A 21,413-nucleotide genomic window follows, 5' to 3' on the forward strand; every position below is an offset into this window, starting at 1 on the left:
AACTGTCCCCCTTTAGCCGAGGTAAAGCGCGTGGGGGACACCCTCCTGGGCATGGCCACGCAGTGCGTTCAGGTGAAGAACGTGGTGAAGACGTCGCCTCAGACCCTCTCCAACCTCTGCCTCAAGATCAATGTGAAGCTGGGAGGCATCAACAACATCCTGGTGCCTCACCAACGGTGAGCTTTTGAATTAGTTGCACACATTCGTGGAGGACAGAAGGACAACCGTGAGGATTTGAATACTTCTGTCACACATATATAAACAGGTGTATGACCCTTGTTTAACCGTTCATTCATCCATACAAGACCTGGGACTGCAACTTTTCCATATATGTCACTCTTAAACAATAGGATTATCTTAAAGGGCCAGTGTGTAATATTTATTTTGGGGGATCTAATTTTAAGTATTTGAAGCCCACAAAGTCCCGCTGGTTGACATACTGTATTGACCCGTCTCAGTATTTCAGCCTGTGATGATGATACGACTCCTCAAAAGCATCCCCACCCTGCCTTTACGAGCAAATGTAATTTGCATCTCCTCCTCCATTTGCCCTCTCAGGTCAGCCGTGTTCCAGCAGCCGGTTATCTTCCTGGGAGCAGACGTCACGCACCCCCCTGCTGGAGACGGCAAGAAGCCCTCCATTACTGCTGTAAGTCTCCGAAACAACGCCTTCATTAAAACAACACTAGTTGACCTGGAACACAATCTCAGGAAAGAGGAAGGGAATGTGCAGCTACTGCACGTCACACAAAGGCAGGCCACTTGTCCGATTTTATTAAGCAGGTTAAAGGGACTGTTTGTAACTTCTTACACATATAAATCATTCCGGGTCGGTGTCCCATGCGCGCTCGTGTGTGGCTACGCTGTTCAGACTCAGACTCCAACACAAACTCCAGTGAAGCACCAAAACCTCTTGGTTGTATCTAGTGAAGCCCGTCTGTTAAACAGTGTTGGCCGCGGTCAGAGGACGCGGGGGAGACTGTAGCTTTGGTCTCCAGGACCGGAGTCTCTGCTGTACACTGCTCCTCTGCCTGCCTTCACTCACGCACCGCGCTCGTTCTCGATCTTTCGCTCCGCTCTCACGTGTATGCGTGCACACTCCACACTGCAGAAGAGTTAGTTTAGCTCTGAGAATATCTGGTGAATGTTCAGTGGACGTTTGTGCAGAAATAACTGCTGCAGCTCCTCCAGACCAACAGAGGTTTCCCGTGTCTTGTGAAGTGACGGGGCTCCGCAGAGAGAAACGTTATCGTCTCCGACCAAAACTCCGGTGTTTCCCCTGTTCCCTCCGGCCGCGGTCGGGAGACTGAGGCAGGAAAAGCCAACACTAGGATCAGCATTGATTCATGGAGAGACCTTCGTCTGGTCAGCTAACATTACTGCCAAGCAGCTGAAATATAGAGTGATATTGTGCTTTTAGCTGACGTGTGTCTCCTCACTGTGTTGAGCGATGCTCCTTCATGTCTATGTAGAGCGAGCACAAGCGCGAGCAACAGGACGCTGACTTTAGTTGACTTAACGGCCACAGGTGTCGCTGTTAACAAGACATTTCTGATTCTTACAAACAATCCCTTTAGGCTTTAAGCTTTAGCCATAGGTGTCTGAAGAATCATTTTAACAGCTGGGTTTGGGTTTGCTGTTTATCGCTATCATGTCAGGTAGTAGAGCCAGAAAATCCAGACATGGTCTAAGTGGAGCGACTGAGACACATACATACTGGTTATGTTTTAATATAACTCTAAAACTGCCACATTAGTGGAAGAGAAATCAGCTTTTCTTGTTGTTGGGAAAAATATTGACTTTCTAGTTTCAAGTATTTCTCTTTGTCTTCAATACAGTCGGGGGGGTTATTTAAGTATAGTAGTGGCCATTTCAAGAGGAGCAACAGCGTGAGGCACTTGGCTGCCACTGGTTATAGATTCCAACAAGTCAAAGTAATTCATTTATACAGTTCACAGCATTGATGTGCATGAATGTCTGGCAGGTTCTGTCCACGGCTGCTGTTTGTTTTGGACTAAAAGTGCCTTTTAAGAACAACGGATGGCTGCCAACACAGGGATGTGAACCTTGGTCTCTCATTTCAAACCTTTTCAAAGACACAAAAACTTTTTTGTTATCTATTTATAAGTATATATATAGTTCTACAAAGTGAAAATAAAATCTAAATAATTGTTAATAATATCCACGGTGTAGTGATGGAAGTCCAGATGCTCAGTTTTTTTGATAGCCAAATAAAAAAAAAACAACAAGGTCATGTAAATAATGCAAATGACCTCAGGATGTCATAGGAAAGCAAACACGTTTGGTCGTGGTTGCTTGGTGACAGTGGCACTGGGTGACCGTGGAGCACAGCAGTAAAAGAAGAATCCCACAGCTATAATAAATAGAGAGCAAACGTCATTACATTCAGCTCATATGTGAGTATTTATTATCGATAGAAGAACAATAGAAATGGGAGAATAATATTATATTATATATATTACTGTTTGATTGATGAGATGAATTCATCACCTTGAGCTCTGGTAACTTGGGACTTGAATTAAAACCATGATTAGTCACAGCCCTGATTTACAGCATTGATAAGTATTGTGTACTCTCGGGCAGTTACATAACACTTAACAAGCTATTTAGCCTGAATAACTGTCCAAGTGCTTTGTTTAGTTTCTTTTCTGATGCATTAAATTAGTGCTTTGAAAATCCATTTCACGAGAGACTGCTGTCTGACTTTTTTGTTTAGACTCGGATGCACAGTAAATGAGACGGAGCGAAGAAAGAGGCAGTAGTAAGAGAGGAGTTAGTGAGGGATGAAAAGGAAACAAATGGCTCATGACTGACTCACGTTCAAAAAAGGAAATGACGTCAACCCTCGTCCGCCCTTGACCTCAGCTCAACTGTGGTTGGCTGTGTTGTTGCCTAGCAATTATGACAAACGCTGGAGTCACACACAGAGAGGAAGGGAGAGGAGAGGAGAGGAGAGAAGAGGACGGGAGAGGAGAGGAGAGGAGAGAAGAGGACGGGAGAGGATAGGAGAGAAGAGGAGAGGAGAGGAGAGGAGAGGAGAGGAGAGGAGAGTGGGTCCGTCTAGTTCCTCCTGACTGAGGAGAAAACTGGTGGAAAGTGATGATTGTTGTAGCGCAGTGGAAGAATTTGAGGGGAAGAAAAATAAAAGGTAGATGTTGAGCCTCCCACACTTCCCAGTGGCGGCCTCTAGGGGATGCTAACGTACAAATATACACATTGGGACAAATGACTGATGGATTGAGATGAAGGCTGCGGTCGATTTTGAAAAATGTATGATTGTTTCTCCATCATACATTTGATATTTATGCAAAGCACCTTTATAATACCCAGTGCATTTTTTTTTGCATACGTGTTACCGGCCTGAATCAAACCCTGACAGCGCGTCATGTTCAACTCTGTCACTTCCTCCCTCCCGTCTCTTCCAGGTGGTAGGCAGTATGGATGCTCATCCCAGCAGATACTGTGCCACAGTGCGAGTCCAGAGACCCAGGCAGGAGATCATCGAAGACTTGTCTTACATGGTGCGCGAACTATTGATTCAGTTCTACAAGTCGACCCGATTCAAGCCCACCAGGATCATTTTCTACAGAGATGGAGTTCCTGAGGGACAGCTGCCACAGGTATTGTGACGTCACGGTAGTTGAACCCAGCGGTGGAGGAAGTACCTGAAAGCCACCGTTGAGTGAAAGTACAGATATCTAATCAGAAAACAACTTTAGTAGAAGTTAAAGTCACAGAATATTACTAGTCTTAAAGTATCTGATATTTACTGTACTTTTCTGATATTAAATGTAGTTTAAAGAGATTTAAGAGGGCTTAAGAGCAGTTTGGGATTCTGTAATGGAGTCTAGTACGTGGAAGTGAGGGGGATGTGAGTTCTAAAGTTCGGGTGCAGTTTAGGAAAATGCCCCAGAACCCAAATAACTTATTTTATTATTACTAAAATTTGATGTTGGCAAAGTGCATGTTAGCATTTACCTATGAAGTTGATTATATCGGAGTGAGTGCTAATAAATAATGTTCTGGTGTGCAGATCCTCCACTACGAGCTCCTGGCCATCAGAGACGCGTGCATCAAGTTGGAGAAAGACTACCAGCCAGGCATCACCTACATCGTGGTGCAGAAACGCCACCACACACGCCTCTTCTGTGCTGACAAGTCTGAAAGGGTGCGTTTTCTATTTTCTAACATGTTTTCTCTTTTCATAGTGACTTGTTTTTATACGTTTAATAATAATCATCTGGTGTTTTTTATTGATAGATTGGGAAGAGTGGGAATATTCCTGCAGGGACAACAGTGGACACCAGCATCACTCATCCCTTTGAGTTTGACTTCTATCTGTGCAGCCACGCGGGCATACAGGTAATGATAACAGAAACAGAACATTTTACTGCTCTGTATTTAAGTTTTTAGAATCCCTGAATAGATTATAATAAGAGAGAATATACATGTTTCATCTCATGTTCATTGTCTTCTCTCCGTCTCCAGGGTACCAGCCGGCCGTCTCATTACTACGTCTTATGGGACGACAATCGTTTCACGGCTGACGAGTTGCAGATTCTAACGTACCAGTTGTGCCACACTTACGTGCGCTGTACCCGCTCAGTCTCCATCCCCGCGCCAGCCTACTATGCTCGTCTTGTGGCCTTCCGTGCCCGCTACCATCTGGTGGACAAAGAACACGACAGGTTAGTGGTGTTATGAAAGATGCAACGCGGGGTTTTCTCAAACGCTGATTGCTCATGATGACACAATTTTTGGTTCCCCAAAAGTTTTACAACCCCCAGCTATTGGAAAATGTTGAAGTAGTAAAGTTGAAGTAGGCAAGTTGGAGCAAATATGATTAAAAATATCTTTATAAAACGGTCACTTTGTCCTGACAGTAGTGCATGACACAGGTAATCTGAAAAAAATCGTATGCCTCTGTGTCCTCCGGTGCTCCTAACGGCATCTGCAAGATTTCACAGGCTAGAGGAAAACAACCAATCAGAGCCGATCTTGAGCCTGTCGTCTCTGAGCAGCTGTCAATCACTCGCAAACTCCGATCAAACGGTCAAACTGGGCAGCGCTGATCAAATATGAATCAATATTCTGTTACGTTAATGCCTATTTCTCTCCTCAAATGTTTTCAGAATCATCTTGTCGTGTACTGTTTAGCTGTAAAATGAGAAAGTTTGTGACCCCGGCAGACATGTTGAGATCAGTTGAGGAAATACAAAGCACCGCCCGCCAGCTGGAGCTAACTTTCTCATTCATATTTGATCAGCGCTGCCTAGTTTGACCATTTGATCGGAGGTTGCGAGTGATTGACAGCCGCCTCCGTTGAATGAACAGCCAATAGGAACGCTCTCTCTGAAATGACCTGTGATTGGTCAAAGTCTCCCGTCACGGGCTAGATTTTCTAAAGTCTGTAAACAGAGCCATGAGGAGGAGCAGAAGTCTAGTTTTCTCTCAGAACACTTGAATTACAATATGCTGAAAGGTTATTATGGAATTTTTGCCCAATGATGCCAAAAGCTTTCTTCCTGCCATCGTTTTAATAGAAATGTTCTGCGACACTGTTTGCATATGAAGTGACCCAAGTTTGAGAGACTATTGGTGACTATATCCGATTTGAAGTGTCACTCATCTTTGTTCTGCCTCTTCTCTCTCTGTCATCTCTCTGCAGCGGAGAGGGCAGCCATGTGTCCGGTCAGAGTAACGGTCGGGACCCCCAGGCGCTGGCTAAGGCCGTTCAGATTCACCACGACACCCTGAGGACCATGTACTTCGCCTGAGCTACACCAACCATCACCGCCATCGACCCCTTCTCCCACCTCATTTCTACCTGAGTGGGCAACGCAGCCCGCCGCCACCACCACCTCATCCCCATCCCTTATTCCCAATGACTGCCCACCACACATACCCCCACAGACCTGCCAGTCATTGACCCAAAAACCCAACAAACATAATGCCCTTCACCTGTAAAACACAGGCAGACTCTACAGCCTCATGCACTCAAACGGTTATGAATATTATTATTATTATTATTGTCATTTTGTTGTTTTTTACTTTACCAGGACTATTGCTCTTTTTATGTTGAATTTTTAAAACGTGGGTATTATTATGTAATTGTATTGTACGCTACCTTCACACTCTTGTGTATGTAAGTATGCAATACGGATGGGAGGACAATAGGCGTAGAAAAAAAAAAAAAAAAATCACAAAAACGTTTTGTAACTGCCACGATGCTGCCTCTTTACCCATCCCAATGCCCTCAGTACGGGGATCCTCCAGAGGGGCGGTACTGGGCACGCACACTTACATGTATCATTTTATCGTTGTCATGAACTACATTCATGTTTTTAATGTTATTTTTTTTTAATAATGTCATTTGTTTTAAACTGCCTTGAGGAGTCTGAGGTATGGTACATTAGCACTTAGTGTTATTATGTAGGTGCCACCAGTCCTGCACATAAGAGTTTGTTAGTACATGTAGACAGAACATACAGTACAGAAAGAGCAGGCGTAGCATATCGTAGACACAGGAGAGAAGTCCTGCCACGCTCTCTGTGCTGGTCGGTCAGTCCCTTAGAGATTTAGCCTGTAGAGGCGAGCTTAGCTTAACAATAGAGGGACCATTTGCATAGAGTGTATCAAATATACTTGCACCCCATGCACCTAAACCAGCATTATTAACCAGCCAAAAGTGATGCCAACCAATGGAGAAGGGGCACTTAAACAGGAAGATAATCTTTCGTTTATGTATGCGTTGCTCTTTTAGTATTTACGAGGCACTTTTTTTTATTATTTACTTGTTGATTTATTTCACTTCAGAATGGTGAGAGTTTGTCCTGAGGCTTGACACGGACTAGTTTGAGGTTTTCACACTCACTCACCCGCATAGCTTTCAGAACAAATAGGTAACTAAGGCAATAGGCAAGGTCAACACTCCTCTGTAGATTTGAATGCAGGCAAATACAAAGTCTGTGATCACTTAAGTGCTGCAAAAGCTGAACTCGCATTCAGCAACTGACCTTGCTCCGATCATTCTGCACATTCCGACATGTATCGGTGGAGATGACGCCACAACGGTGCACTCTAAACTTCCACGCGGCGCGCACTTCTTCGCGTACCTACACACACTTATCCCCATTTTTACACAAAGCTCTTCCCTCTGCAGGCATTTACAACTCATAGCCTGAACAGCAGAAGCACACACCAATCTGCCCTCTCCGTCTCTTTCTTAGCATGTAGAGACCGACCTCTTCAAATGCACTTGTCCCCCTTATTTCCCTTTCAAGCCAAACTATCATTCTTTCCATCATCACCTTCTATCCTTGCTGTCTCTATTCTCACTTCTGCAGCATCCCCTGCCCCCCAATCCCCTAGCTCGTGTTAGCCAATCCCCATTGGTGCTCTGTGTGCATGGGCTGCACAGATAGGGGATTGCTACATTGGACACAATTACTACTACTTATTAATATGCCCTGCCTTTACATCTAGTCACTTTCTGGATTTATGAAAAAAAAAAAAAATGCATGTAATTATTTTTTATGACTGGATATTCTGAGCCACCTTATTTTGGTTTCCTTAGAGGTAGGAGCCTCGCGCTCGCCACTGCCCGTCAGTCGTTTTGCCTCGATTGTGTAATGGTTATAAAAACTGCTTTTTCTTTTGTCATTATTATTATTATTATTATTATTATGAATATTGTGACTAGTGTCAGAGTGCATCCTCAAGAGGGCACTGTGGAGACAAGTCTCAAAATTCCACCTCAGTTGCCCTTTAAGCGCCTCAAATGTTGTCTGATGGTCAGAGCCCCTTCTGCGCTGAAAGGGATCAAAAGATGAGTTTTGATTTTTTTTTAATCATGTTTATCAACTTAACATAATCAAAATGCCTTTGTACACCCGTTTTACTGATCCTTTCATTGTGTCCGAGGTGATTTGTACATATAAATATATGATATTAACCTGTTATGTATTTTGGCTCACCAGTTGCCAGGCCTTTCACAGTCGGGGCCAGTGTTTTAAAAAAAAAAAAACAGAAAAGAAAAATCAGTCTGGGGGGCATTTCCCAGTACCACTGAAACCAGATGCAGTTCTTCACTCACCGAAGCCACAAAGCACCTTGCAAAGAGGGGGAGACGAAACGGCAGTCACCCTGGAAATGCATCATGTGGACAGCGGAGAGTCCACTCCTCCCCACACAGCCTCACTGTCTGACTAAGCAATATTGAAGCCACTGATCAAGAACAGTCCTTGTCATAGCACTTCCCAATAGATTTGAATGAAAGGACATGGAAGCATATTATTTTGGCTCTGTGTGTGATAGTATGGGAACTCTGTTGGGGCGGGTTATTTTTTAAAGAAAATAAAATTGTTTTTTATTAATCCTGTTGTTGTTGTTTTTTTACTTATAACTTTTTACTATATTGTTTAATCTACACTCAAAAACGAATGATCTATGGAGGACTGAAGACTACTTTTATTAGTGTCCCTGGTTCAAAGTGCGAGGAAACGTATTGTTTTTGTAAAGATTATTATTTTTCTGCTGCGGATTTGCATTTTTGAAAGACGCACGGAAACTCACGGAAATTGTAAATTCGCATCAGAACTGGCAAAAATTGCAAAGTTCTGTAGTGATTGGGCTCGGGCGTTGCCAGCGGGCTCCATAGCGCCCCCTAATGCAGGCAGGTTTGAGAAAAAGTTTCTTCCATCTTCACGAAATTTGAGTAGGTCATTGCTCACATCTGCAAGAGCGTATTAAATATTTTTGAGATTTTTTTCGGCCAACAGGAAGTCAACCATCTTGGATTTCGTGCGTTAATTTAAAATTTACGAACACATGTCTGAGGACTTTAGGACACACAAAAACTATTCTATTTCTGTGCAGATAATTTATTTTCAAATTATCTTGCACATTTGTTTTTATAATTGAGAATTTTATTTCTACATTTCTTCCTTTATTATTTTATTTATCTATTCATTGAGTCATTTATTATACCTCCGTGACAACGTATGGTCGGGGTCCGTCCGTTCTTGCACTTTCTTTTCCGGAGCAGAACTCAGAAACTATTTAAAGGTCCCATATCGTGCTCATTTTCAGGTTCATACTTGTATTTTGTGTTTCTACTAGAACATGTTTACATGCTGTAAAGTTAAAAAAAAAACTTTATTTTCCTCATTCTGTCTGCTTGAATATACCTGTATTTACCCTCCTGTCTGAAACGCTCCGTTTTAGCGCATTTTGCAATTGCGACGAAATTGCAACAGAATTGCGTTGCTAGGGTCCATGTGTACTTCCTGTCAGTTGATTACATTCACATACACTGCAACCAGGAATAAACTTACATTTAGAATGTTTACGTTTAAATCTGTGTAAAGGGTCTAAATATTGTATATTCGTCACATCACAAATGGACAGAAATCCTGACAGCTTGTTTCAAATGCAGAGTTTCTGAATACGGGCTGTGTGTATTTCTCTGTGGATTGAGTGTTTCGATACTTTCACAGTATTTATAAAGGACTTAATCCTGCTTTATAATAAAAAACATGAAAATCTCACTTTTTTATAATATGGGACCTTTAACTTAGGAACTTCAAATTTGGTATGCTGGTTGACAATGTGGTCTAGTTGTGCCTTTTGGGGGTTAGAAGTCCAGGCTGCCCTGGACTTGAGGAAGGTGAGCTAATAACAAGCTACATTGTGCTCAATAGATTAATTCCATTAGTTCCAAAAGGGCAAAACCTTTAGCCCTACTTCAGTATTATAGTACAGTAAAGGGTTACCGTTATGTATTGATAGTATATATATATAATATAGTATTGTTAGTATATATATATATATATATATATATATATATATAATATAGTATTGATGGTATTGATGTAATGATGGTAGTGTAAAGGGTTACCGTTATGTATTATAGTATATATATATATAATATAGTATTGATAGTATTGATGTATTGATGGTACAGTAAAGGGTTACCGTTATGTATTGATAGTATATATATATAATATAGTATTGATAGTATTGATGTATTGATGGTACAGTAAAGGGTTACCGTTATGTATTGATAGTATATATATATATAATATAGTATTGATGGTATTGATGTAATGATGGTATATATATAATATAGTATTGATAGTATTGATGTATTGATGGTATATATATAATATAGTATTGATAGTATTGATGTATTGATGGTATATATATAATATAGTATTGATGGTATTGATGTATTGATGGTATATATATAATATAGTATTGATAGTATTGATGTATTGATGGTATTGATGTATTGATGTATTGATGGTACAGTAAAGGGTTACCGTTATGTGTTATAGTATATATATATAATATAGTATTGATAGTATTGATGGTATTGATGTATTGATGGTATTGATGTATTGATGGTATATATATAATATAGTATTGATGTATTGATGTATTGATGGTATTGATGGTATTGATGTATTGATGTATTGATGGTACAGTAAAGGGTTACCGTTATGTGTTATAGTATATATATATAATATAGTATTGATAGTATTGATGTATTGATGGTATATATATAATATAGTATTGATAGTATTGATGTATTGATGTATTGATGTATTGATGTATTGATGGTATTGATGTATTGATGTATTGATGGTATATATATAATATAGTATTGATAGTATTGATGGTATTGATGTATTGATGTATTGATGGTACAGTAAAGGGTTACCGTTATGTGTTATAGTATATATATATAATATAGTATTGATAGTATTGATGGTATTGATAGTATTGATAGTATTGATAGTATTGATGTATTGATGTATTGGTGTATTGATGGTACAGTAAAGGGTTACCGTTATGTGTTATAGTATATATATATAATATAGTATTGATGTATTGATGTATTGATGGTATTGATGTATTGATGTATTGATGTATTGGTGTATTGATGTATTGATGGTACAGTAAAGGGTTACCGTTATGTGTTATAGTATATATATATAATATAGTATTGATAGTATTGATGGTATTGATAGTATTGATAGTATTGATAGTATTGATGTATTGATGGTATTGATGTATTGATGTATTGATGGTACAGTAAAGGGTTACCGTTATGTGTTATAGTATATATATATAATATAGTATTGATAGTATTGATAGTATTGATGTATTGATGTATTGATGGTACAGTAAAGGGTTACCGTTATGTGTTATAGTATATATATATAATATAGTATTGATAGTATTGATGTATTGATGGTATTGATGTATTGGTGTATTGATGTATTGATGGTACAGTAAAGGGTTACCGTTATGTGTTATAGTATATATATATAATATAGTATTGATGTATTGATGTATTGATGGTATTGATGTATTGATGGTATTGATGGTATTGATGTATTGATGTATTGATGGTACAGTAAAGGGTTACCGTTATGTGTTATAGTATATATATATAATATAGTATTGATAGTATTGATGGTATTGATAGTATTGATAGTATTGATAGTATTGATGTATTGATGGTATTGATGTATTGATAGTATTGATGGTATTGATAGTATTGATAGTATTGATGTATTGATGTATTGGTGTATTGATGTATTGATGGTACAGTAAAGGGTTACCGTTATGTGTTATAGTATATATATATAATATAGTATTGATAGTATTGATGGTATTGATAGTATTGATAGTATTGATAGTATTGATGTATTGATGGTATTGATGTATTGATGTATTGATGGTACAGTAAAGGGTTACCGTTATGTGTTATAGTATATATATATAATATAGTATTGATAGTATTGATAGTATTGATGTATTGATGTATTGATGGTACAGTAAAGGGTTACCGTTATGTGTTATAGTATATATATATAATATAGTATTGATAGTATTGATGGTATTGATAGTATTGATAGTATTGATAGTATTGATGTATTGATGGTATTGATGTATTGATAGTATTGATGGTATTGATAGTATTGATAGTATTGATGTATTGATGTATTGGTGTATTGATGTATTGATGGTACAGTAAAGGGTTACCGTTATGTATTGATAGTATATATATATAATATAGTATTGATGTATTGATGTATTGATGGTATTGATGTATTGATGGTATTGATAGTATTGATAGTATTGATGTATTGATAGTATTGGTGTATTGATGTATTGATGGTACAGTAAAGGGTTACCGTTATGTGTTATAGTATATATATATAATATAGTATTGATAGTATTGATGTATTGATGGTATTGATAGTATTGATAGTATTGATGGTATTGATAGTATTGATGTATTGATGGTATTGATGGTATTGATGTATTGATGTATTGATGGTATTGATAGTATTGATGTATTGATGGTATTGATAGTATTGGTGTATTGATGGTATTGATGTATTGATGTATTGATGTATTGATGTATTGGTGTATTGATGGTACAGTAAAGGGTTACCATTATGTGTTATAGTATATATATATAATATAGTATTGATGTATTGATGTATTGATGTATTGGTGTATTGATGTATTGATGGTACAGTAAAGGGTTACCGTTATGTGTTATAGTATATATATATAATATAGTATTGATAGTATTGATGGTATTGATAGTATTGATGGTATTGATAGTATTGATAGTATTGATGTATTGATGGTACAGTAAAGGGTTACCGTTATGTATTGATAGTATATATATAATATAGTATTGATGTATTGATGTATTGATGGTATTGATGTATTGATGGTATTGATGTATTGATGTATTGATGGTATTGATGGTATTGATGTATTGATAGTATTGATGGTATTGATGGTATTGATGTATTGATGGTATTGATGTATTGATAGTATTGATAGTATTGATGGTATTGATGTATTGATGTATTGATAGTATTGATAGTATTGATGGTATTGATGTATTGATGTATTGATGTATTGATGGTATTGATGTATTGATGGTATTGGTGTATTGATGTATTGATGGTACAGTAAAGGGTTACCGTTATGTGGAGGAGGAGTTGATGGTTGTGACGTCACGGTGACGCAGAGCCCTCCTCTTCCGGGCGGTGTCAGAGTCAGAGAGGAGATTTCACCATATTTAGCTGAAGCTCCGCAGAGAGACTTCATCTGTCAGCCGGACACTCTGTTACACTGTAACACGGAGGACACACCGAGGCGGTGGACAGCACCGGGAGACAGACTACAGCAGAAGAGGAGGAGGTTGATGTGATGATGGAGCTGATGACATCCTGACAGCTCCTCAGCCGGCTACAGGAGCTAACTGGCTAACTAGCAGGTTTCTACTGAACAGAGTCTCCTTCAGACACCGGGACAGGGAAGTCCTGTTGGACACGTTGACCTGGTAACCGGTGGTGAGGAGGGGGGACACCGAAGACCCCCAGGACCGGAGAGACAACCTACTGAAGGGGCCCTGTTGACAGGTCAGCAGGGAGAGGACAGCTAGCAGAGACCAACAGGACACTCAGAGGAGGTCCACTGCCCGGAGGAGACACCGGGTTGACCGGAGGAGACACCGGGTTGACCGGAGGAGACACCGGGTTGACCGGAGGAGACACCGGGTTGACCGGAGGGAGAGTCCCAGAGGTTTGACTACAGTGATCCGGGACAGTGATCCGGACAGAGACCTCATGAATGGAAATCGGAACTACAGGTAAAATATTCTGTTACACCTCTTTACTGTAAGATGTTCACTGTTTAACAGAGTCAGTGGAAGTTACAGTGAGAGATGGAGGAGATGGAGGAGATGGAGGTGATGGAGGTGATGGAGGTGATGAGTGATGGAGGTGATGGAGGTGATGAGTGATGGAGGTGATGGAGGTGATGAGTGATGGAGGTGATGGAGGTGATGAGTGATGGAGGTGATGGAGGTGATGGAGGTGATGGAGGTGATGGAGGTGATGGAGGTGATGAGTGATGGAGGTGATGGAGGTGATGAGTGATGGAGGTGATGGAGGTGATGAGTGATGGAGGTGATGGAGGTGATGAGTGATGGAGGTGATGGAGGTGATGGAGGTGATGAGTGATGGAGGTGATGAGTGATGGAGGTGATGGAGGTGATGGAGGTGATGAGTGATGGAGGTGATGGAGGTGATGGAGGTGATGAGTGATGGAGGTGATGGAGGTGATGGAGGTGATGAGTGATGGAGGTGATGGAGGTGATGAGTGATGGAGGTGATGGAGGTGATGAGTGATGGAGGTGATGGAGGTGATGGAGGTGATGAGTGATGGAGGTGATGAGTGATGGAGGTGATGGAGGTGATGAGTGATGGAGGTGATGGAGGTGATGAGTGATGGAGGAGATGGAGATCAGGGAGGTGATGGAGGTGATGGAGGTGATGGAACTTGTGAGAGATGGAGGTGATGGAGGTGATGGAGCAGCTGAGTGATGGAGGTGATGAGTGATGGAGGTGATGGAGGTGATGAGTGATGGAGGAGATGGAGATCAGGGAGGTGATGGAGGTGATGGAGCTGGTGAGAGATGGAGGAGATGGAGGTGATGGAGGAGATGGAGATGATGGAGGTGATGGAGGTGATGGAGCTGGTGAGAGATGGAGGAGATGGAGGTGATGGAGGAGATGGAGATGATGGAGGTGATGGAGGTGATGAGTGATGGAGGAGATGGAGATCAGGGAGGTGATGGAGGTGATGGAGCTGGTGAGAGATGGAGGAGATGGAGGTGATGGAGGAGATGGAGATGATGGAGGTGATGGAGGTGATGGAGCTGGTGAGAGATGGAGGAGATGGAGGTGATGGAGATGATGGAGGTGATGGAGGTGATGAGTGATGGAGGAGATGGAGATCAGGGAGGTGATGGAGGTGATGAGAGATGGAGGAGATGGAGATCAGGGAGGTGATGGAGCTGGTGAGAGATGGAAGAGATGGAGGTGATGGAGGAGATGGAGATGATGGAGCTGGTGAGGGTGATGGAGGGATGAGGTGATGAAGGTTATGGAGCAGCTGAAAGATGGAGGTGATGGAGGTGATGGAGCTGGTGAGGGTGATGGAGGTGATGACGGTGATGGTGCGAGATGGAGGTGATGGAGGTGATGGAGCTGGTGAGAGATGGAGTTGATGGAGGTGATGGAGCTGGTGAGAGATGGAGTTGATGGAGGTGATGGAGCTGGTGAGAGATGGAGTTGATGGAGGTGATGGAGCTGGTGAGAGATGGAGTTGATGGAGGTGATGGAGCTGGTGAGAGATGGAGGTGATGGAGTTGATGGAACTGGTGAGAGATGGAGGTGATGGAGGTGATGGAACTTGTGAGAGATGGAGGTGATGGAGATGATGGAGGTGATGGAGCAGCTGAGCTTTTGCAGCCCCGAGTGAAGCCTCCAAGGAGGGAGTTTTTCAGCCTCTGTTGTTATTTGGTCTGAACATGAGTCATAATTGAAATAGTGAATAATTCTCCGCCATGCGAGACTCTTTGAAGTCAAATGCAAAATATGTGGCTGTCCCCCCGAAGGGACTGAAGAGTTAGCTCTCTGTCTCACTCACTGTAAAGTCCTCAGCATCATCATCATCATCATCATCAGCCAGGTGTTGGGCTTCATTAAACAGGTGCTGCCTGGTATTCCCCCGCAGCATCAGGAAGACTCCCACACTATTTCATGGTTTTAGTCATAATGGTGCAAAATGAGATATTGTGTTCAGCTTAAGCTGAGCATGGTTTGTCACCTGAGGAACACGTGACAGTGGGATAACTCTCTGTCCTCTCAAGGCCCCCCAGCCAGGTGTTGGTCACCCACTGACCCCAGACTCACCTCCACATATTTAGCAGTATTCTTCTCCCACAGCACCGACACAGTCTGAGATTTAACCTGTTTTGACGTCCCTGTACAATATTTAGCAGATGCTGTTTTCTAATTCCTTAAGAGTGAGTAGGTAGGCTGTGTTTTTATTAAAGGTCCCATATTGTAAAAAGTGAGATTTTCATGTCTTTTATATTATAAAGCAGGTTTAAGTGCTTTATAAATACTGTTAAAGTATCAAAACGCTCAATATACGGAGAAACACACACGGCCCGTATTCAGAAATTGTGCGTTTGAAACAAGCCGTTTGGATTTCTGTCCATTTGTGATGTCACAAATATACAATATATAGACCATCACACGGTTTTAAACATAAACATTCTTAATGTGTCCCAGTTTATTTCCTGTTGCAGTGTATGTAAATAACATCGGCTGACAGGAAGTAAACATGGACCCAAGCTGTTGCCTAGCAACGCAATTCCGTTGAAATGCACTAAAACGGAGCGTTTCAGACAGAGGGTGAATACAGGTATATTCAGACAGACAGTATGAGGAAAATAAAGTTTTTTTTTAACATGACAGCATGTAAACATGTTCTGGTAGAAACACAATATATAAGTATGAACTTGAAAATGAGCACGATATGGGACCTTTAAGAGCATTGACAGATCCTTGATTGTTTTTGGAACAAATTAGCTATAAGTTTAACCTGCTAAGTTTAGCTTGCATGTTTGTTTTTCCAACTACACACCAGCCTGAGTTTAAAAAAACGACACAACCTTGTTACTGGACGTGTTCATCTACAGCAGTGACCTCATGTAACCTCGCAAATTCCTGTCTAGTCCAGGTGATACAAATTGTCAACCCAAGCGATGGCCGATAAACTGTCTCTCTCTCGGTCACGGTGGCAGTTACACAGTACCAACCGCCTGGCTTTGTCTCAGCTGTAACGGAAGCTTTCCACTTATGTGACCATAAACTGATGCCAGGTACTCTTGATCAGCCGGGGACACATGATACAGCAGTTGGTCCTTAACCCGGCCGCCCCCTCCTCCTCGTCCTCCTCAAGAGGAGATCCCTCTCTGCTGTCCTACTGCCTCGTTAGCGTCTCTGCTCCTCTCTCCGTCGATACACTTCCCAATGTCTGTAGCTGTCTGTAGTATAGGGAACACAAGGTGTTTTCCAAGTAACCAAGCACCTACTGTGAAGTCAAACAGTTATGTGTCAGTGTTAAGTGAGTTAAGTTTATAGTATACTAGTCTGAACTAGATCAAATGTGGTGTGTTCTCACAGGCAACATGACAAGTTTGTGGCCAAAAAGAACGCACCAGATTTGACTTCCAAGTGAGAAAAGGATGTCTTGTTGGCTGACCCCCCCAACACACTGTTGGCTGCGAATGTTCATTAATATTATGTGAGTCGGTTCAACCAAATATTTTTACTACAGACTTCTAGTTTTATGATAATTCTGTGTTTATTTGAGTTGCGTCTTCTTCCACCAAAGTTTCTCAATCAGCATCGATGCCATAAAACAGATCCAGGGACTCGCCATGAGTGTATTGGTGTTTGCTTGCAGCAGTATATACCACAGCAGTCTGAGAGCACATAGAGGATACGGTTAGCCAGTCTTACATTAAATGTATTAGGGAGTGTGGTTGATGCTTTCACTTTGGAAGACATTAGTGCGTTAATACAGCCAGACAGAGGCATGTTTTACTCTATCATTTTGTTGGCTTGTCCATGTAGGTTCCTGCAGGGCGTTGATATTGTGTCGGTTCACAATCACATATCGCTAACCAACCAGAGAGTCCGATGCCTGGGTGAATGATTAAAAGGGGGCCCTCCATCAGTCAGTCAGTGGCCCGGGGAGTAGCGTGAGAAAATGCAAATTGATTGCACAGCGCGCTTAGAAACTGACAGTCACTCTTCTGCCCGGTAGTAGTCCGAGCAGCAGCAGCAGCACATGTGGCATTGAAACCGGGGCTCCGGAGAGCTTAGCACTACGGGGATATAATGAGAGCAAGGCTTTCGAGCCTTAAGCAAATCAAATCCATTTTGATGTGCTAACCCCCGCGGCATGTCCACAAACAGATATACAACTTGATATTGATGTGATGTGACATTACGGCCGAGTTGCAACGTCAGAACTGGTCAGAAATTTTAAAATGATGGGCTTCAACATTGTTAATGTCACTGGAGGTCTCGTAGTTAAACATCATGTTAAATGGAGAGAGAGATATTTTCTTGCATATGTGGTGGAATAAGTGTATTTCCCAAAAATGTACCCATTCTTTTAATTACATCATTGCCCATATCAAGGTGTTCCTCTCCAGCTGAGCAGTATGGACGCAGCATAACCGTCGGCTGAGGTTCTTCTTATCATAGAAACCCTTTGCGTTGGTGGCAACAACTGTACACAAGAACGTGCTACGCATATTGAGAGATGCAGCTTACTGGAAGACAATAAGATGGCAGATAACGGTACATAGTGGGGGGGGGGCTCCCCCAGCCTCCACCTGTCACACTACACTTTGTAAGCAGGTGGGATTTGAGTCGGCTGGAGATGACTCAGCTTGGTATTGGTATGACTTTGCAGTCCATTAATGTAACACTACCAGGGAATGGTATTAGTTTCATTTCGTTGATGTCTTACTCTTCGTCCAGTCTCCCCCGCCCCCAATCCTTTCCCCACTTCTTTCTCACACTCCCGTGTTTCCCGCTCTTTTTTTTGATTCACAGACAGTCGCCACCGCCCCCCCCTCCCCGTCCTTGGTTACGGCCTCTATTTCCCTCTCTGTGCCTCAGTGGGAAACTCTGTCCTCCCTGTCATTCTCCTTGTCGGCTGGTTCTCTGTGGATTTTGTGCAGACAGTGGGGTCGGCTTCGAGGGAGGGCTTGGCACTTGATTTGCAGTCTCTCCCCATAATACTCGCTTCATTCAAGCAGCCCGCTGACAATAGACAAACCCCCCCATCCTCAACCCCCCAGCCAACCATAAGGCCAACCATTGGCATATTGTTGTGGGTTTCTATGGAGAATTCAGTTTGCCGTTGCTCTTTAGGCTCATTGTATTAAAGAGAACTTTACCCCTTGCCTTTATTGTACTGAACAAATAAATAACCTCCAATTAATGCTGTCAGTGATAGTCAAAAGGCAAGTAGTTTAATTGTATATATATTTCTTAATAATTAAGAGTAGCACTGTTTCCAGACTTTCTTTGGCAGGTAAAGTAACCGGTTGCCTTCCTCATTTGTTTTGGTGTTGAGCCAGATGTGCCTACTAGTTGTATTACAACATTACATTACAACATGTGACTTGACAGTATTTACAAAGCTTAAAGAAATCAAGCTACAGTTTTTCTTTTACGTTATGAAATCCAAAATGATGCCAGAAGTTAACCTGGGCAGGACGCTGCTGCTCCACGTTGGATCTCCATGTTTTTTTTTCTGCTTACTGACTGATATGTACATGTTCCTTAAATAAGGAAGAGCATTTAGTATTAAATACCAACCAAGTGCATGCTTCAAATCTGCTGTCTAAAAACATTTTTTGTAATTTTTCAAGTCTTAAACATGTTGGTGTAGTAGACGAAGAGGCAACTCTGGCTGACAGGGTGTGGGGCTGAGGGCAAACTCCTACAACTCCTACAAGTGGGCTGGGTAGACTTAAGGAAAAGTCAAGGGATGGAGTGAGTGTGTGGGAGAAGGGCGGGATACAGAGGAGGAGGAGAAGGAGGAGGAGGAGGAGGAGGAGGAGGAGGAGGACGACGACGACGGCTGGAGGTTGTGATGTGTCACAGAGATTAAAAGCCAGAGCAGCCAGACCACACTTCTTTTCCACCTCCTCCTCCTCTTCCTCCCCCTCCTCCTCCTCCTGCCTTTCCCCTTCCTGAGATCTGTTTTTTGGGGGAACTGCAAGGGGCTCATTTTGGGGGGGAGGTTATGGACAGGAAGAGAGGCATTTGGAAGGGGAAGTGTGTGTGTTTTGTCGGGGGGCTCACTGGAGGACAGACCGACGTCTGTCTGTTTATCAGCAGCAGAGAAAGATGTCCAATATGTCCTCATTATTCCAAACAGTCTGGAAATGAGGATTGTTGAAATAGATTTCAATAGCAACTACATTTTCTCACATTTAAAGGGACAATCAGTCATTTTCTACCACTTAAATGAAAGGTATTTGTGTTTGATTGAAGAGTTTAACTTCTCAGCTGATTGTAATTAAAAATGTAGTCCTGCTTTTACTCCCGTGTTTATGAGACAAAGTTTTTAACAGCAACAAAAACCAGAGGGAAACATTTAAGATGCCATCAAATTTGAAGTTAGAGAATAAGTTGCTTCACACAGTCTGAGTTCTGTTTGTCTCTCCTCCAATCAAATCGTAGACCCCTTTGTGTATAATTATAATAAACATTCTGTAAAAACTTTGAAAGATCAGCTGAACGTTCGAAATGAACTATTTTTGGGGACAATTTCTTACATGGAAAATAGTCCCAATGCAAACTGTCTGCAGCCGAGGGGGGAGGACTGTGACGATGCTCATTTTCAGTGGTTATGGCTCGAAAGGATCCGTCTTGAAACTCTCGCGAGAGTTTGTGTTTGTGTGTTTACCTTCTGCAGGCTTTCTGTATCTCCACACTTGTAGGAAGGTTGCATTTGCCGTTCTGTGTGACATGTTTACATGCTAATTTGAATGCAGTGTGTAATTTTTTTTTAATTAAGGTTTTTTTTTGGCGGTCCCTACGGACAAAAGCGGTAGAGCACCAGAGTCCCGTTATTTTTTACTGCAGCAGGGTCTGACAGTCTGTTCAGTGCCGTCCTTCCGTCCCTCTAGCAGGCTCAGCAATACGGCCCGGGCCTCCAGCAGCGTTGTGTTGGTGTCGGCTCCCAGCGGGGGACCGGCGAAGCAGCGAGGTGAAGCTCTGCTCGTGGCCGGAGGAGGAGGAGGAGCCGCTTCTGCCGGGAGGGCGAGCGTGACAGTTGCAATAATCTGAGTGTTACCTTGTTTTGGTTCTAATTAATTTATTAGACTGCATGTAAACTGTCAGAGTGACAGCAGACATCCTGCCCAAGTCAACATAAAGCGTCAACAACCCCCTGGCCCCCGTCCACTGCTCCAGTCAGGCCGGCCGAGCAAGACTGAGGACAGAAGGCTCCATTTAACCTGCCTGAGTAGAATCTCCTGGTCAGTTTAACAGAGCTAGTACTTTGTGTGTGTGAATATGCAGTATGTGTGTGTGTAGCCATCCATCCCCTACCTGTGTCAGACCAGCTTCTCACTACAGTTGATTCTTAACCCCACCCAAATCCCCCCGACCCATGTACTCTGCTTCGCTCGCTTCATTCCTGCACGCTTTCACTCAGCCTCAGGTTCGTCCTGAGGGGGATTTCAACATTTCTGCATGTTGTTGTGATTGACCAGGCCCTCGTCAGCCTGTCAGTGTGTGTGGCTGCCTGCCTGCCGGTGTTTACCTGTGGCAGAGAGTGGCTTCGACTCCCATGGGTGCCAGATGAAACACTCGTGAGGTCGATGAGAAGGGGAACAGGAGAGAGGAGTCTGACGGTGTGTGACGTGCATCAATCCTTCCTTCACCAGCTATCAGTCTTTCTTC

At 42.1% G+C, this 21,413-nt stretch overlaps 2 protein-coding genes across 3 annotated transcripts in view; both read left to right on the top strand.

Annotated features, from left to right (window-relative positions):
• ago1 (argonaute RISC component 1) overlaps positions 1–8,396 on the top strand; it is a 28,079-nt gene extending 19,683 nt beyond the window's left edge. For both annotated transcript variants that reach the window (XM_037784414.1, XM_037784415.1), the window contains exons 13-19: positions 17–176; positions 559–649; positions 3,447–3,641; positions 4,055–4,189; positions 4,282–4,383; positions 4,510–4,709; positions 5,690–8,396. In XM_037784414.1, the coding sequence (XP_037640342.1) occupies positions 17–176; positions 559–649; positions 3,447–3,641; positions 4,055–4,189; positions 4,282–4,383; positions 4,510–4,709; positions 5,690–5,798 (992 nt within the window). In that variant the 3' untranslated portion in view covers positions 5,799–8,396. The remainder of the gene's footprint in view (positions 1–16; positions 177–558; positions 650–3,446; positions 3,642–4,054; positions 4,190–4,281; positions 4,384–4,509; positions 4,710–5,689) is intronic.
• Positions 8,397–13,090: 4,694 nt separating this feature from the next.
• Positions 13,091–21,413, top strand: part of LOC119496828 (protein argonaute-3) — a 44,769-nt gene continuing 36,446 nt past the window's right edge. The window contains 1 exon segment of the mRNA XM_037784416.1: positions 13,091–13,708. Within this exon segment, the coding sequence (XP_037640344.1) occupies positions 13,690–13,708 (19 nt within the window). The 5' untranslated portion in view covers positions 13,091–13,689.

The sequence above is a fragment of the Sebastes umbrosus genome, chromosome 11, assembly GCF_015220745.1.
Source record: "Sebastes umbrosus isolate fSebUmb1 chromosome 11, fSebUmb1.pri, whole genome shotgun sequence".
Classification (NCBI taxonomy): domain Eukaryota; kingdom Metazoa; phylum Chordata; class Actinopteri; order Perciformes; family Sebastidae; genus Sebastes; species Sebastes umbrosus.